The sequence below is a fragment of the Zalophus californianus genome, chromosome 15 (assembly GCF_009762305.2).
Source record: "Zalophus californianus isolate mZalCal1 chromosome 15, mZalCal1.pri.v2, whole genome shotgun sequence".
NCBI lineage: Eukaryota > Metazoa > Chordata > Mammalia > Carnivora > Otariidae > Zalophus > Zalophus californianus.
The window spans coordinates 61,288,810-61,305,830 of record NC_045609.1 but is presented as its reverse complement, the minus strand read 5'-3'; the positions used below and the strand labels follow the sequence as shown (position 1 = coordinate 61,305,830).

The 17,021-nt window shown below is 40.5% G+C and overlaps 1 protein-coding gene across 10 annotated transcripts in view; it reads right to left on the bottom strand.

The window, feature by feature from the left end:
* The window catches only part of GBF1 (golgi brefeldin A resistant guanine nucleotide exchange factor 1), a 118,367-nt gene that overhangs the window by 97,741 nt on the left and 3,605 nt on the right, over nt 1-17,021 (bottom strand). For all 10 annotated transcript variants that reach the window (XM_027596201.2, XM_027596210.2, XM_027596203.2 and 7 more), the window contains exons 2-3: nt 7,527-7,632; nt 5,228-5,294 (exon numbers count right to left, since the gene is read on the bottom strand). In XM_027596201.2, the coding sequence (XP_027452002.1) occupies nt 5,228-5,294; nt 7,527-7,622 (163 nt within the window). In that variant the 5' untranslated portion in view covers nt 7,623-7,632. The remainder of the gene's footprint in view (nt 1-5,227; nt 5,295-7,526; nt 7,633-17,021) is intronic.

Here is a 17,021-nt window from a genome sequence, read left to right as displayed (position 1 = left end):
CAAATGACCACAGTCAAACACCACAAATCACAACTGACTAGAGCCCTTTCCATGAAGCTATACTGGATGAGGGCACTAAGGCTTACAAGGACTTGTCTAGTTGGGGAACAAAGAGATCAAAGACCGTACACCATGTTGGCTAGGATTCTTCTAAACTGCTTATGTTCTTTTCTTCTTCTTCTTTTTTTTTTTAACTGCTTACTTTCTTCAGACCTAAAACCAGGAGCAGTACCAAGTATCCTGATATTTTCCTTTCCCTTTCAGCCCCCCATCCCATGCCACAGATCTTACCACCTGGTCTAGCAGTTAAGATTGAAGATAACTTCAGTATGCAAGAGTCCCCACAAGATCTCTAGAAGAATAAAAGGAAACATGTCTTTGGAATCCCAAACCATGGCAGGGTTTGGGAAGATGAAAGGGAGAAGCAGTGGTCCTTCTGCCCCTAAGGCCAAGACACCCCAGCCTGGCAGGCAGCACAGAGTTAACTACCCACCCGCTTTGAGAAGCACAAAGGTACATCACTGCAACATGCCTAACATTTACATTGCCTCTCTCTGCTCATTAAACAGGTTTTGGTTAAATAATGAACAAACTGTATTACAGACTCCGATGAGAATTCCAAAATTATAAATCAACTGGGAAAGCCCATAGGGGCAGACAGACAGGGAGGGGGGAGAAGGATAATATTGACTAATATAAAGGGCGCAGCTTGACAGTGGATATTCCTGCCACACCTGATCAAACACACTCCGTGGGGGGAGGGGAAAGAGAGCAAGAGAGGGGAGATGGGGCAAGACAGCCTGAAATTTGCATCCGGAAAAGATTAAAACGGATTCTTTGGGGATAGAGAAAATACATAATATATATTACTATAAATGCAAAACTGTACTAAAAGCTAACTCAAATGTCAAAGATTACAGCTTGAATAAATTTAAATATAAAAGCCATGTGCTTCTTGAGTTAATGAGAGAGACATAAAAGGACAAACTGGGCCAGGAGGCTGAAGAGAGCCTTATGCTGCCTTTGCTGGGTAATGGGTTCAGGGCACAGCAGCAGCTACAGAGGCTTCCCTCCATAGCTCTGAGACCTGAGGAAGAACTGGCGAATCCCATTACTCTTCCAGCCTACATTTGCTGTTTTTAAAAATTAAGATGTAATTCACATGCCATAAAATTTACCTTTTTAAAGTGTACAATTCAGTGTTTTAAAATATATTCACAAAGTTGTACAACCATGACCACTATCTAATTCCAGAATACTTTCATCACCCCATAAAGAAACCCTATACCCATTTGCAGTCACTCCCCAGACCCCCTCCCAGCCCCTGGTAACCACCACACGTCTAATTTAACTTTTCAGAATAACCTCCTAAAAGGATTCCTAAGAGGGCTTAAAGACCAAATGAGGGGCAGCACTCAAGTCTCACTGGTGGTGAGCTAAGGTTTTATCCAAAATAGCAAAATGCAAACTTTGCTCTTAGGTACCCTGTATCTTCCAAGTGCAACTGTCACTTTAGATTTGATATTAGACTATTTTATTACTCTAAATGCTACAGAGCATGCAGTCATCATGCAATCTGGGCAAATACTAACTGCGAATGTAGTCCAGAAACATGTATCTGTGAGAATAACTGGTATGGAGTTAGCTAACCTTATTAGAGGTTATCCACAATGCTCAGATAATACTCCTGGAAGAGTAGGTAGTGCTTATTTACTTAAAAGATCCTCTACTGACAAGAAAAGAAAAAAAAATCATTTTAGTTTAGACAAGAAAAGAAAAAAAAATCATTTTAGTTTACTGACAATGTCCAATGAACTACCCATTTCCAACAGTGATATTCCTAACCAACCAAGCCAGCAGATAGCCTAGAAAAAAGCAAATAGAAAGCCTTTTTATAAGAAGAGTAAGTCCAAGTCAGTTTCATGAGTTAAACTGAATGGAAGTCCTAGAATTCCTGCCATACCTCCTCCAGTCTAGGTGGGACACCATTCCCAGTCACACAGAGCAGGCAGTCCCTTCAGTTTCTCTTTCCAAGTTCAAAACCCTTTCCCAGCGTCCCACCATTAATGCATTAATAGGCTTCCAAGAAAGCAGTCCTCCTGACACTGCCAATCAGAAAAATCTGTTTGTCTCAGTAAAAGAAACAAGAAATTGGTCATGGACTACAGAGTCCAGGACCACAGGGGCAGCTGACCCATAAACTTCCTCCTGGAGGCCAGCACTTTGTGGGGGTCAGAACCAATCAGAAGACTATGAGATGGGGGCACCTGGGTGGCTCAGTCGTTAAGCATCTGCCTTCGGCTCAGGTCATGATCCCAGGGTCCTGGGATCGAGTCCTACATCGGGCCCCCTGCTCGGTGGGAAGCCTGCTTCTCCCTCTCCACTACTCCCTGCTTGTGTTCCCTCTCTCGGTGTCTCTCTCTGTCAAAGAAATAAAATCTTAAAAAAAAAAAAAAAGACTATGAAATGTTCCATTTTGGGTCCACTCTGTCCTTTTTTCAGGCACGTAATATGTTAAAACCTAAAAACAATAAGCAACTTGGCAGACACCATTTCAACATCTGCCCTGGAAAATACTACCACCTTCTTGCTCCAGGAGAAAGCTTGGCAACACACAGCTATGTTCCTAGTACCGCTGACAGAACTGGCTCCTCAGCACATTCTGATTTTATTAGTTTCAAGCAGCAGATAATCTGAACTCCTGACTCAAAGATAAAGGAAAATTAAGCAGAAGACTCAACTCTGGCAGCTCTTAGATGGTCTAGAAACCCCAAGTATTGGACTGCACCACTCACCACAGATACGGTCTCTTGAGATATGTCAAGGATATGTCAGGATAGAGAAAACAAGTATGGGATATGGATTAGACGGCAAGAAGGAAATGTAGCTGTCAGGATAGCAGCACCATCTCAGCTCCTTAAGGTCTGCAGAGTGCCCAAAAGGCCTACAAGGCTACTCCAGTCTGATCTCAGCCATTTGGGGTATTTCCAACCACATACAACACAATATTGTGTATAAACTGTTTGTCAAATGTTTCCAAGTATACTAACATGTTTAATCCTCTTCACATCTCTTAAAAGATAGTACAGTTGACCCTTTAACAACCCATGGGTTTGGGCCACCAACCCCTCCTTGCAGTTGAAAATCCATGTATAACTTTTGACTCTTCAAAAACTTAATAGTCTGTTAACCAGGAACCTTACTGATAACATAAGCAGTTAATTAATACATATTTTATATGTCAAATGTATTATATATTGTATTCTTATAATAAAGTAACTAGAGAAAAGAAAATGTTATTAAGAAAGTCATAAGCGGGGGCGTCTGGGTGGCTCAGATGGTCAGGCGTCTGCCTTCGGCTCAGGTCATGATCCCGGGGTCCTGGGATCGAGCCCCAAATCGGGTTCCCTGCTCGGTGGGGAGCCTGCTTCTCCCTCTGCCTCTCTCTCTCTCTCTCTCTGACTTTTATGAATAAATAAATAAAATATTTAAAGAAAAAAAAAGTCACAAGCAGGGAGCCAGCTGGTGAAGTCAGTAGAGCATGCAACTCTTGCTCTTAAGGTTGTGAGTTCAAGCCCAACACTGGGTGTAGAGATTACTTGAAAATAAAATCTTAAAAAAAAAAAAAAGTTATAAGGAAGAGCAAATATATTTACAGTACTGTACTGTATATACTGAAAAAAATCCACATATAAGTGGACCTACAAGGTTCAAATCTGTATTATTCAAGGATCAACTGCATGCTGAACTTTGGCCACCAAAAAGAGTTGTAAATACCAACTCACTACATTTTCTTTCTCATTGGGATAGGTAGGCATATTTATCCATAAAGTTAACAAAAAAAAAAATCTGTGCAAGTAGCCAACTTCCTAAAGCAGCCAAGTCACTTACAGTACAGGCCATAAAATAAGAGCATGCCACTTGGTTGCAGCTTTAACCCTGTTAACTGGCTAATAACCACTTCCTCTATATTTGATCTATGGCTAACATTTCCGATGTTTTTCAACTGAGCGAAATTGCTCCTCTAAAAAAAAACATGTAGAGAACGCTTAGATAACTTCAGCTCATGTCTAGGAAAGTAAAAAGGAGTTTTTCTCCAGATATCCTCCTACATTTCTCATGAAAGGAAAAAATGTGTTATTGCTTACTTAACTTGCGGAAACCTAAAAACTATTTCAATTGTTCCACTCCAGGAATATAAATTGCAAAAGCCCTTTATGGTTGACAGAGGAACACAGCTCTGAGGCTTTCCCTTCAATCTCTCTCCCCTTGAAAAACCCAAGGGTGTTGAGATTTGCCTACTCCTTTGACACATACATACACATAACGGGAGGCACTTCCTGCATACATTCTCTTCTAATTTCATAAACAGAAGCAATGCAGACCAGGGCACTAAACCAGGCCTGAATTCTAGTTTTGACTCCACCTCTTAGGATCAATGTGACGTCAACTAAATCATTTAAAATGTCTCTGGGCTTCAACTTCATTCATAAAAAGGGGACAAGGTCTGTTACGCCTCCTTCACAGGATTGTGTAAAAGTTCAGTAAGGTAATAAACATGAAAGAGGCTTTGAAAATTCTAAACATATGAATATTACATAGTTATTATGATGAGTAAAAAAAGGGACAAATGATTTTGGGAACACATGATGACTGAAAGATCTATATGACACACAAATAAGGCCCTAAAAGTGACAACGACTTTCTATAAGAGAAGGGTTTTTGTTGCAAGTACTAAAAACTTGACTTGTAAAAAATATTAATAAAAACTTCACTTCTGCCACCAACTTCCTACCTCATGGCATGCGTGAAACAGAGAAAGAAAGTAGTTAAAACAAGACCAAAAATAACTTCATTATAACTCAATAAAGGGAGCTTTAATTGTATGAACATTGATTCCCCACTAAGGTGGGACATTGTACCAGGAACTCAAGGAAAAAGATCAACAATGCAGTAAACCAGGGGCAAACTATACCCATGAGCCAAACCTGGCTTGTACCGGTTTCTGAAAAAATTTTTATTTACCACTCATTCATGTAAGTATTATCTATGTCTGCTCTTGAGCTACAATGGCAGAATTGAGCAGCTGCACAGCTGCTATGGCCTGCAAAGCCTAAAATATTTACTATATAGTCCCTTACAGGAAAAGTTTTGTCTATCCCTACAATAAATCAAACACATGGTTTTTTACCAGTATAAATAATCCTACTTAGATGTGGGGACTTACCTGTTATATTGGTTAAAACCTCTTTTAGATGACTGAAACTATGCAGCAAAGGATCCCGTTCTTCATCCTATAGTACATAGGTTTAAAAAAAAGAGTCAGTATCAGACAAAGAGGAAAAAGGAAATAACAGATAGATCAAGGGCACCTTGAACCCAAGGATTAAGTTTCCCTTCTGAGGAAAAGAAAATTAGCCATAATTCAGTTTTCCAGTTCTTAATCTCCTATTTCATAAAGATACTCTGGGCTTACCTAAAATCGTAAATCCTGAAATACTTAATCTGCACTATAACCACAGCACTCAAGCTACCAGAGACTGCCAGGGCCTTTATGTGCTATGGTCTGAATGTGCATGTCCCTTCAAAACTTACATGTAAAAACCCTTATGTCCATGTGATGGTATACGAGGTAGAGCCTTTAAAAGGTGGGTGATTAGGGCCTTCAGAAAGTGGTGAGGGCTCTGCCCTCATGAATGGAACGAATACCCTTATAAAAGAGGCCCTAGAGAGCTCCCTTGCTCCTTCCATCACGTGAGGACAAGCCCCGACCCTGAAGGGGGCTCCTGCCCGACCATGCTGGCGTCCTGATCTTGGACTTCCAGGCTCCAGAACGGTGAGAAGTAAACGTCTCTTGTTTGTAGGCCACCTCATCTGTGGTGCTTTAGTATAGCATCCCAAAGGACTAAGAGAATGTATTATTCTATCTCTCCTCCTTCTTTATACTCATTATATAATCATACATACTCATTTCAAAGACATTGCTGATTCCACTCTCACTTCTAAACCATTTTTATTTTTTTAAGATTTTATTTTTGGGGCACCTGTCTGGCTCAGTTGGAGGAGCATGTGACTCTTGATCTCGGGGTTGTAGGTTCAAGCCATGTACTGGGTGTAGAGATTACTTAAAAATAAAATCTTGAGGCGCCTGGGTGGCTCAGTTGTTAGCGTCTGCCTTCGGCTCAGGTCATGATCCCAGGGTCCTGGGAGCAAGCCCCGCATTGGGCTCCCTGCTCAGCAGGAAACCTGCTTCTCCCTCTCCCACGCCCCCAGCTTGTGTTCCCTCTCTTCGCTGTCAAATAAAAAATCTTTTAAAAAAATTAAAATAAAAAATAAGTAAAATCTTAAAAAAACAAAAAGTCTTGGGGCACCTGGGTAGCTCAGTCAGTTGAGCGTCTGCCTTCGGCTCAGGTCATGATCTCAGGGTCCTGGGATTGAGCTCCACATTGGGCTCCCTGCTCAGCAAGGAGTCTGCTTCCCCCTCTGCCCCTGACTTGTGCTTGCTTGCTCTTTCTCTCAAATAAAATAAATAAAATCTTAAAAAAAAAAAGGTCTCTGGGGCGGCTGTCTAGTTCAGTCAGTAAAGCATGGGACGCTTAATCTCACAGTTGTAAGTTTAAGCCCCACACTGGGTGTGGAGCCTACTAAAATAATAATAATAAAATAAGGTTTTATTTTTAAGTAATCTCTACACCCAGCGTGGGGCTCAAACTTCCAACCTCAAATGAGGCAGCCAGGCAGCCCTAAACAATCCATTTTTATAAATGAACATGAGAAATTTCCAAACACATGTACATATATTCACTGAGTTGGAAATGTCTAAACTTGTTTTTACAATTGTGCCAAATATTGTTTTATACAACTGTGCAAAAAATATCCTTGAACATACATAGGCAACAAAGAAAGACAGCTTTACAACAGGTAAATTTCTTACTCATCTGATTGGCAAGATATGGTCTGCTCTATATACTCCCAAGGAGTACCACCACCAAGCCACACTGCATGTATCAATTTGATAGCGAATTATAGTCCTAGGGAATCTAAAGTTAAGGCATATTTAAGAGGTCCCAAGTGCTACCTTCAGTTGTCCACAAAAATAGCTAGAAGAATAGTATCATCTTCGGGTCCCAGAGGTAAAAAAGGCAGCCTATAAATTTGACACTAGCTGGAATAAAACAGAAGGGTCCTTGATAGGGGTGCCTGGGTGGATCAGTCAGCTAAGCAACCAACTCCTAGTTTCAGCTCAGGTCATGATCTTAGGGTCATGATCCCAGGGTCATGAGATTAAGCCCCACATCAAGCTCCCCACTTAATGGGGAGTCTGCTTCCCCCTCTCTCTCTTCCTCTGCCCCTCCTCCCACTTGTGCACTCTCAAATAAATAAATCTTTAAAAAAAATAAAAGTGTCCTTGATACCAAGAACAATTCTACTACTCTCATTATTACAGAGAAATTGATTACTGTTTTAACCATGCATCAGATCCCTTACAACTCAGTGACTAAGCTATCTGCCCATTCCCCACTTACCAGTGGAGTATGAGTGCTCCATCGGGCATTTCGTTTGATTGCCCCAACCACAATGTTAATCTCCCCTTGAATGATGTAAATATTTTTATCCACCATCCTGGTAAACCTACCAAAACAGTTAAAAGTTAGTTAATATTTAGTTACTCAGAGCATACCCATGTTTAAATCAGTACCTGATAAGGTCAGAATTATGATTTAACTTCTCAGTACCATGATTTCCCACCACTAATAACAGAATGGGATGAAGTCCATCTTATGTTATGAATCCAGCTACCCGGCTCTCCTAGAGGTCTCCAGAATTTCAAGATACAATTCAAAAAGTATCAATCCAGAAAATTTCTCAAAAGCACCTCAACAATCTCTAGCAAGCGTGTCAAATTCTTCAAAGTCAACTGTCCCCAAAATCTCTCCTGTGAGGATTTTAGATTCGCAGATACATCTGTGTCACTAGTTTGTTAAAGATATATTTCAGATCTTTCCTTTGTTCTTCTTTATTCCCTCAATAAAGTAACAGTGAAAGTTTTAAGTTAAAAGAAAAGAATGAAGGCTGTTAGAAAAATAGCCTTGGTTTGGAACCACAGTTACAATGTCAACTTATAGACTACATCCATTCTACCAAGTCAGCTCCAGAAAACCGGACAGTGGCAGTGATACCACCTTTAAAAAGTTCTGAAAGGTCAAGTTCACTTGCTTAGAGCAGGAACTCTCTAATAAGATAGATTGAAAAGTAGACTCATTTTAAAGCTCCTTCTGTATGAAATCTCTGAAGTGAAGCTAAAATACTACTTCAGTACTTTAAGTGTTCCCAACTGAATTATCACAGGATTTTCTTTGCTGCCTAGAACAGCACTTAGAAAAGATATTTAATTCTCTTCCCAGGTGAAAATATAAAGAAACAGAATATCTTCTTGGCATAGAGAAAACCCTAAGTACATGTAAAACCACTTTCCACTTTCCATTATTTAGAAACCCTCCTCACAAGGACAAAATTTTATTTATTTATTTATTTATTTTAAAGATTTTATTTATTTATTTGAGAGAGAGAGAATGAGAGAGAGAGAGCATGAGGGGGGTAGGGTCAGAGGGAGAAGCAGACTCCCTGCTGAGCAGGGAGCCCGATGTGGGACTCGATCCCGGGGCTCCAGGATCATGACCTGAGCCGAAGGCAGTCGCTTAACCTACTGAGCCACCCAGGCGCCCAAGGACAAAATTTTAAAAAGCAGAAAGGGAAAGGGTGACGGAGGCATATAGTTAGACAAACATTTAGATCAGGTTCCAGGAAAGTTAAAACAGTAAGGTTATCAGGGTAAGGGAAGAAAGAATTCCACAAATATTACTTATTAAGCACCTATTATGCAAACAGCATCTTTCAAAGTTCTAAGGATACAAGGCAAGTAAGACATAGATAGAGGTCTCAGATATATGGAATTTAAAAAAAAAAAGGAACTAGTATATAACTCTATGTTACCATTTATGTAAAAACCAACCAACCCACCCACCCTACATAATATACTAGATTTATTTTTGAAAATATGCACTATTTAACATATAGTACAATATAAAAAGCAATAGAATAGCCAGGATCCAGATTAAGAATAATACAACTGACTCCCCCATGTACTTTAGAATGCAGTTCTTCTATCAGGGCCAAAACCCCAATCTTGGATGATGTACGTATTAAGAATAATACAACTGAAGTCTTTGGGTATTCTCCCTAATCATATCCTCCTTTCACCCATAGGTCTCACTATTCTAAATCTGATGTTTATTAAACTTTTATGTTGCTTCATACTTTTATGTCATTGATAAATATTTTTAAATAACAGTATTATTCTGCATATTTTTTACTTTATGTAACCAATATAATATTGCATGTATTTTTCTGCAATTTGACCTTTTCCCTTGAAACATTATGTTTGTGAGTCATCCATGTTGCTAAGTGTATTTAATATATTTTGTCCAGGTAATATATACCTAATGTAAAACAGAGAATAAAAGGTCTGGGCAGGGGCGCCTGGGTGGCTCAGTTGGTTGGGTGTCTGACTCTTGATTTTGGCTCAGGTCATGGTCTCTGGGTGAGATCGGCCCACGTCCAGCTCCACATTCAGTGGGGAGTCTGCTTGAGATTCTTTCCCTCTGCCCCCACCACCACAAACACTCCCACCCCCGTTCATTGTGCCCAAACTCTCTCTTGCCCAAATAAATAAATCTTAAAAAAAAAAAAATGGGGGCACCTGGGTGGCTCACTTGTTAACCGTCTGCCTTCAGCTCAGGTCATGATTCCAGGGTCCTGGGTCAAGCCCTGCATTGGGCTCCCTCCTCAGCCGGAAGCCTGCTTCTCCCTCTCCCACTCCCCCTACTTGTGTTCCCTCTCTCACTGTCTCTCTCTGTCAAATAAATAAAATCTTAAAAAAAAAAAAATGTCTGGGCAGATGTACCCCAAACTCAACAACCATAGTTATCTCTCGAGATGATATTGTGAAATCAGGGTATAATCAGAGGACACTTTAGCCTTACCTATAATCTTTTAATTTTTTTACAAGGAGACTATATTACTATACCATCAATATAATTTAAAATCAATAATGATGAAAAAGATGAAATGTAATTTCTGCCCATGAGGCATTTACAGAGTTTAATGGGATCTAAAAGAAAATGAGCCAGAGATATATAGAAAAAAATACATCCTTCCAGTAGGACCATTTGCATATTTTGCATAAGACAGGGCCCCCAGAAAGCAAGAAGTATGAAAACCATTATAATAAAGGGAAAAAGGACAGGAACAAATTTTGTCCAGGACCATAATACCTCCTTCAAATCCACAAGAGAATCCAACATAACAAAACATTGATTTTAATGACAATTTAAAGAAACAACTAGGTTAACGAAAGAAAGAAAAGAAACAACTAGGTTAGTCCCAGAAGACTTATCTGCTTTCCAAATGCCCTAGGCACACATGTTCTCTCCTGACAAGATTCAACAATGAGAACATAACAAGAATGAGGAGGAAGAGAACCAAGAAACAGAAGATGAACAAATTCAAAAATAATTCAAAGTATCAGAAGGGAAAAGATAAAATCTCTAGTATCGTTCCATCCTTAAATTATTTAGGCAAGATGAATATGCTCTATATCTCTGGAAGGATTTTGAAGAAATGGCTAACAGAGGTTGCCTCCAGAGAAAGGAAGTGGGGAACCGGGATGAGAGGAAGACATACTTTTCTCTGTATATTCTTTTGTACCTCTTGAATTTTGTGTCACACCTATATATTACCTATTGCCTATTTTTAAATTAGAATAGCGAAGGGGCGCCTGGGTGGCTCAGTCAGTTGAGCCACCAACTCTTAGCTTCCGCTTGGGTCATGATCTCATGGGTGGTGGGATCCAGCAGAAGTCAGGGCTCCCCACTTAGGGGGGGGTCTGCTTGAAGATTCTCTCCCTCTGCCCCTGCCCCCATTCGCACTTGTGCACACGCTCTCAAATAAATAAATCTTTTTTTTTTTAAAGATTTTATTTATTTATTTGACAGAGAAAGAGACAGCGAGAGAGGGAACACAAGCAGGGGGAGTGGGAGAGGGAGAAGCAGGCTTCCCGCTGAGCAGGGAGCCCAATGTGGGGCTCGATCCCAGGACCCTGGGATCATGACCTGAGCTGAAGGCAGACACTTAACAACTGAGCCACCCAGGCGCCCCTCAAATAAATAAATCTTTTAAAAAATAATTAAAGGGACACCTGGGTGGCTTAGTCATTAAGTGTCTGCCTTTGGCTCAGGTCATGATCCCAGAGTCCTAGGATCAAGTCCTGAGTCGGGCTCCCTGCTCAGTAGGGAACCTGCTTCTCCCTCTGCCTGCCACTCCCCCTGCTTGTGCTCTCTCTGACAAATAAAAAAACAAAGTATTTAAAATAAATAAATAAATAATAAAATAATTAAAAAATAAAATAATTTTTAAAAAATAAATTAGAAGAGTGAAGAGTAGTTGTATTATTCCACATGTAAATGATTAAGAGCAGCCATCAAAGTTAATTAGCTAACATTTACTTCAGCCAATCAGACATTACCTAACACATGCTAAGCAAAATACTAGGCACAGCATACAGAATTGTCACTACCTACCCACAAGGAATTCGTAATTTAGTAGATTAGATAAAATATATATACACACACACACAAACCCATATATATCTCCGATGTATGAGTAATACAGTGTCACAGTAGTGGAACAAAGAAAATTATTTCTGGCAGAGGGCTCTGGAAAGGCAACTGAAAAGACAGGATTTGGTGGGGGTTTTTTTTAGATTTATTTTTTTATTTGAGAGAGAGCATGAGAGAGTGAGCAGGGGGACGGGCAGAGGGAGAGGGAGAGAAGCCGACTCCTCACTGAGCATGAAGCCTGACAACACGGGGCTTGATCTCAGGAATCTAAGACCATGACCTGAGCTGAAATCAAGAGCCAGATGCTTAACTGAGCCACCCAGGTGCCACCAGACCAGATTCAAACAGTCAAAAATATAAGGAAAGAATAGTAAGGGTAAAGGCTCATAGGTAGGAAAATTCAGTAGGTATTTAGGGGATCATGATTATTCCAAACTTGCTGGAACATTATTCCTAGGGGAATAATAGGAGGTAAAGCTAGAACAGCAAGTGTGGGGTGTATCATGGAGGGCCTTCAATATACAGTTATTATTCAGTATGTATACTGAATACCTACCATTATAAAAAATATTTTGGGAGCGCCTGGGTGGCACAGTCGGTTAAGTGTCAGACTCTTGATTTCACCTGGAGTCATGATCTCAGGGTTGTGAGATCTAGCCCTGTGTCAGGCTCTGCACTCACATGGAGTCTACTTGTCCTTCTCCCTCTGCTCTTCACCCCGCTTGTGGTCTCTCTCGATCTCTAAAATAAATAAATAAAATATTTAAAAAAATATTTTGGAAGGCCTGTAAAGGGGCACTATAAAATAAGAATATTTAATTTCTCTTTCAAAGAACTAAGAGAATGAGAGAAAATACCCATACTGAAAATAACACAGCAACAGGTAAACAACAACACTATGCTACAAATTGCCAAAAAAAAAAAGTGCCAATTATTAATTAGTAAATTAAAGGATATACCGGCTATTTGGAAGGCTTCCCGGAGAAAATAAATTTTGAACTGGGATTCCAACTGAAGTAATCAACCTAACATTTGATCAAAATTTATTAAGCACCAAAAGCTAAGAACTTTCTAAGACAGTGAAGATCTAAGCAAAAAATCACTATCTTAAGCTCCATTTCTTACTAAAAAAGAAACAACTAGAGAATGAAGAGGAATTATTTTCAAGGACCATACAGAGTTCCTTAATCTGCCAGGCCTCTGAGCACTTGTCTCCTCACAGAAGGATTCTCCCAAGGGAATCTGCCCTTCAGCTTCAAATGGGAAGCTCAGATGAAGCACCTGCTACCTAGTAGGCGAAAGCCTAGAACCCCTTGTCACAAGGTCACAAAGGGGGGCATCTGGGTGGCTCAGTTGGTTAAGCGTCTGCCTTCGGCTCAAGTCATGATCCCAGGGCCCTGGGATCAAGTCCCCCATCGGGCTCCCTGCTCATCAAGGAATCTGCTTCTCCCTCTCTCTCTACCCCTCCCCCCGCTCGTGCCCTCTTTCTCTAATAAATAAAATCTTCAAAAAAATCAAATTAAAAAAATAAAGCATTCATTTCTAAAACAAAAACAAGGTCACAAAGGCCTGCAGAGACCTCATATAAGTATGGTAGAAAAGAATTTAAGATCTATCTTGTATCAGAAATAACAGGAGAAGGAACAACCAAATAAGCAGCAACTAACATCCCCAGCCAGATAGCCACTGGCCTAGAGACTCTAAGCCACATATACCCTTTGAAAGTACTGTCTGTTTAAAGCTGAGTCTATAGCATTCCCTTGGTGCTCTGTGGCATCCCAGTTACTCACCCCAAGAGGATCCAAAGAGAAGGAGTCACTCTATCAACTAGCAACTCCCTCTAGATCTAAACAAAGGCAGGAGAAATGGAAACAATAAATTGGATCCTTACTTCATGGAATTAAAAAAAAATCTCTTTCAAATGAATTAAAGACTTAAATGTGAAAAAGGAAACTTGAAAACTTTTAGAATATATAAGAATATTTTTATAATCTCAGCACAGAAGAGAAGCACCTAAACAGGAAACAAAAAACACAACTGGTTTAAAAAACTGGTAAATTAAACCATGTTAAAATTAAAGACATTTGTTCAAAAAACACCATGAAAAAGAGAGAGAAGATAGGTCACAAACTGGGAGAAAATATCTGTATATCTTACACATGTAACTAATAAAGAAGCAATATCCATAAAATAAAATGTTACAGGGGCACCTGGGTGGCTCAGTCATTAAGTGTCTGCCTTTGGCTTGGGTCATGATCCCGGGGTCCTGGGATCGAGCCCCGCATCGGGCTCCCTGCTCGGCAGGAAGCCTGCTTCTCCCTCTCCTACTCCCCCTGCTTGTGTTCCCTCTCTCACTGCCTCTCTCTGTCAAATAAATAAATAAAATCTTTAAAAAATAAATAAAATAAAATAATAAAATGCTACGAAACTGTAAGAATAGACATATAAACCCTCCCCCAAACTGGCAAGAGACATGAACAGGCATTTCACAGAATAAGGAAATACAAACAGCAAATAAATATGTGAAAACATTATTAGCTCCATTAATAATCAAGAAAATTGTAAAATAAGTTTATGAGATACCATTTTACAGCACAAAAATAGCACAAAAATTTTAATCTGACCAAATTAGGAGTTGGTAAAAATGCAGAGCAAGTGGCTGGTGAGTATGTAAATTGATACAACTCATCTGGATTACAATTTGGCATCATTTTGCAAAACTGAAGAACTTCATATCCTATATCTCAGCAATTCCACTGCTAAGACTATACCCCAGAGAAACGCACAAAAAAATTTAGAATAGTGGCCATGGGGAGGGGGTTTGTGACTAACAGAGAAGGATATACAAGCGGCCCTCGTTTTGGTGATATTTTGTTTTTTAAGCTGGGTAGGGGACACTGATGCCCCATATATGCTATACATATTCTCTATGTATGAAATAGACCATCAAAAGTTCCTTCTTTTTATTTTTTTATTTTTTTTAAATGTTTTATTTATTTATTCATGAAAGTCAGGCGGACAGAGAAGCAGAGGCAGAGGGAGAAGCAGGCTCCCCACCTAGCAGGGAGCCCGATGCGGGACTCGATCCCCGGACCCTGGGATCATGACCTGAGCCGAAGGCAGACGCTTAACCATCTGAGCCACCCAGGTGCCCCAAAAGTTCCTTCTTTTTAAAATCATGGTCTTGGGGCGCCTGGGTGGCTCAGATGGTTAAGCGTCTGCCTTCGGCTCAGGTCATGATCCCAGGGTCCGGGGATCGAGTCCCGCATCGGGCTCCCTGCTAGGTGGGGAGCCTGCTTCTCCCTCTGCCTTTCTCTCTCTCTCTCTCATGAATAAATAAATAAAATCTTTAAAAAATAATAATAAATAAATAAAATCATGGTCTTGGGCGCCTGGGTGGCTCAGTTGGTTAAGCAACTGCCTTCGGCTCAGGTCATGATCCTGGAGACCCAGGATCGAGTCCCGCATAGGGCTCCCTGCTCAGCAGGGAGTCTGCTTCTCCCTCTGACCCTCCCCCCTCTCATGTGCTCTCTCTCTCTCTCATTCTCTCTCTCAAATAAATAAAATCTTTAAAAAAGTAAAATAAAAATAAAATAAAAACATGGTCTTTGTTGTCTGCCTTTGCACTTACTGTTCCTTTTCTGTTTTGAATATTTTTTTCTCACTCTTGTCCACCTGGTAAACCCTTACTCATTCCATCCAAAAGTCAATGAGAAAGTCAGAATACCACAGTGGTTACAAGAACAAGCTTCAGAAACAAAACAGTCCTGACTGTTACCACCTTTATGATCTTAGCCAAGTTTCTTAGCCTTTTTGAACCCCAGTTTACAATTCTCCATTGCAAAATGAAGATAGTGCCTCATCTGTTTGTTGTGAGGCCTATATAAGACTGTAAAGCACCTAGCATGGTACCAGCACTATTTAAACCCTCCAAAAATTAGTTGTTATTACAATGCCTGCTCTGTGAGATCTTCCCTAGCTAACCCACTCCCCCAGAGAGTATTAGTAGTCCTTTTTGTCATCCCATTCACTGTACATAGCTCTAAAGAACTTATACTCATTTATAATTATTCATTTAGTCTGTGTCTCCCGTGAGTCTATAGGTATCTCAGGAAGACACCATGATTTATTCACCTTTTTATCCCCAATGCCTGTAAGATAAATGATAAATACTGAAGGAGCAAATGAACAAATGGATGAACTAACATCAAAGACTGACTCTTCAATATAGTGCAGCTCACATGCAGCTCTTGTAAGAACAATGACTTCATAGAAGACAAGGACTCTAAGCCAGGCAGGCAAACCTTCTTTCTGCATCCCATATTTGTTTCTCTATCGGAGTTACCAATTCCACACAGGCTACTCTAAACACAAAAAGAACCCACATTACCCACCAGTCTATTTTCTTATCTATTTTCCTGAAGTCTCTTCATGTGCTATATGCATGTTCACATTTCTTCTCAGAAATATGTAATTCTTGGGGCTCTCCTGGGTGGCTCAGTTGGTTAAGCGACTGCCTTCGGCTCAGGTCATGATCCTGGAGTCCCGGGATCGAGTCCCGCATCGGGCTCCCTGCTCAGCAGGGAGTCTGCTTCTCCCTCTGACCCTCTTCCCTCTCATGCTCTCTATCTCTCATTCTCTCTCTCTCTCAAATAAATAAATAAAATCTTAAAAAAAAAAAAAAGAAATATGTAATTCTTGGGTGCCTGGATGGCTCAGTCAGTTAAGCGTCTGCCTTCAGCTCAGGTTCTGATCTCTGGGTCCTGGGATGGAGCCCCAAGTTGGGCTCCCTGCCCAGTGGGTAGTCTGCTTCTCCCTCTCCCTTTGTCCTCCTGACTCGTGTCTGTGTGTGTGTGTTTTCTCTCTCGCTCTCTAATAAATAAAATCTAAAAAAAAAAAAAAGTTGTCCTTATCCAATAAGAAATTAGATTCTCCAAAGGCCAAGCCTGTTTGTCTGCTTCATGGTGCTTTGGTGTCTAATACAGAGCTGTGCAAAGCAAGAAAATGGATGGGCTTTCTGAGAGGGCAGAAGCTAAATGACCCTCGACTGGCCCTTCCAAGGTTTATCTTCACTCTATCTCTCAAATGTTCCAGAGAAGCACTAAAGATGCAGCTTGTAAGATTCCCAGAGCTAGGGGCGCCTGGGTGGCTCAGTCGTTAAGCATCTGCCTTCGGCTCAGGTCATGATCCCAGGGTCCTGGGATTGAGCCTCGCATCGGGCTCCCTGCTCTGTGGGAAGCCTACTTCTCCCTCTCCCACTCCCCGTGCTTGTGTTCCCTCTCTCACTGTCTCTCTCTGTCAAATAAATAAATAAAATCTTTAAAAAACAACACCACCAAAAAA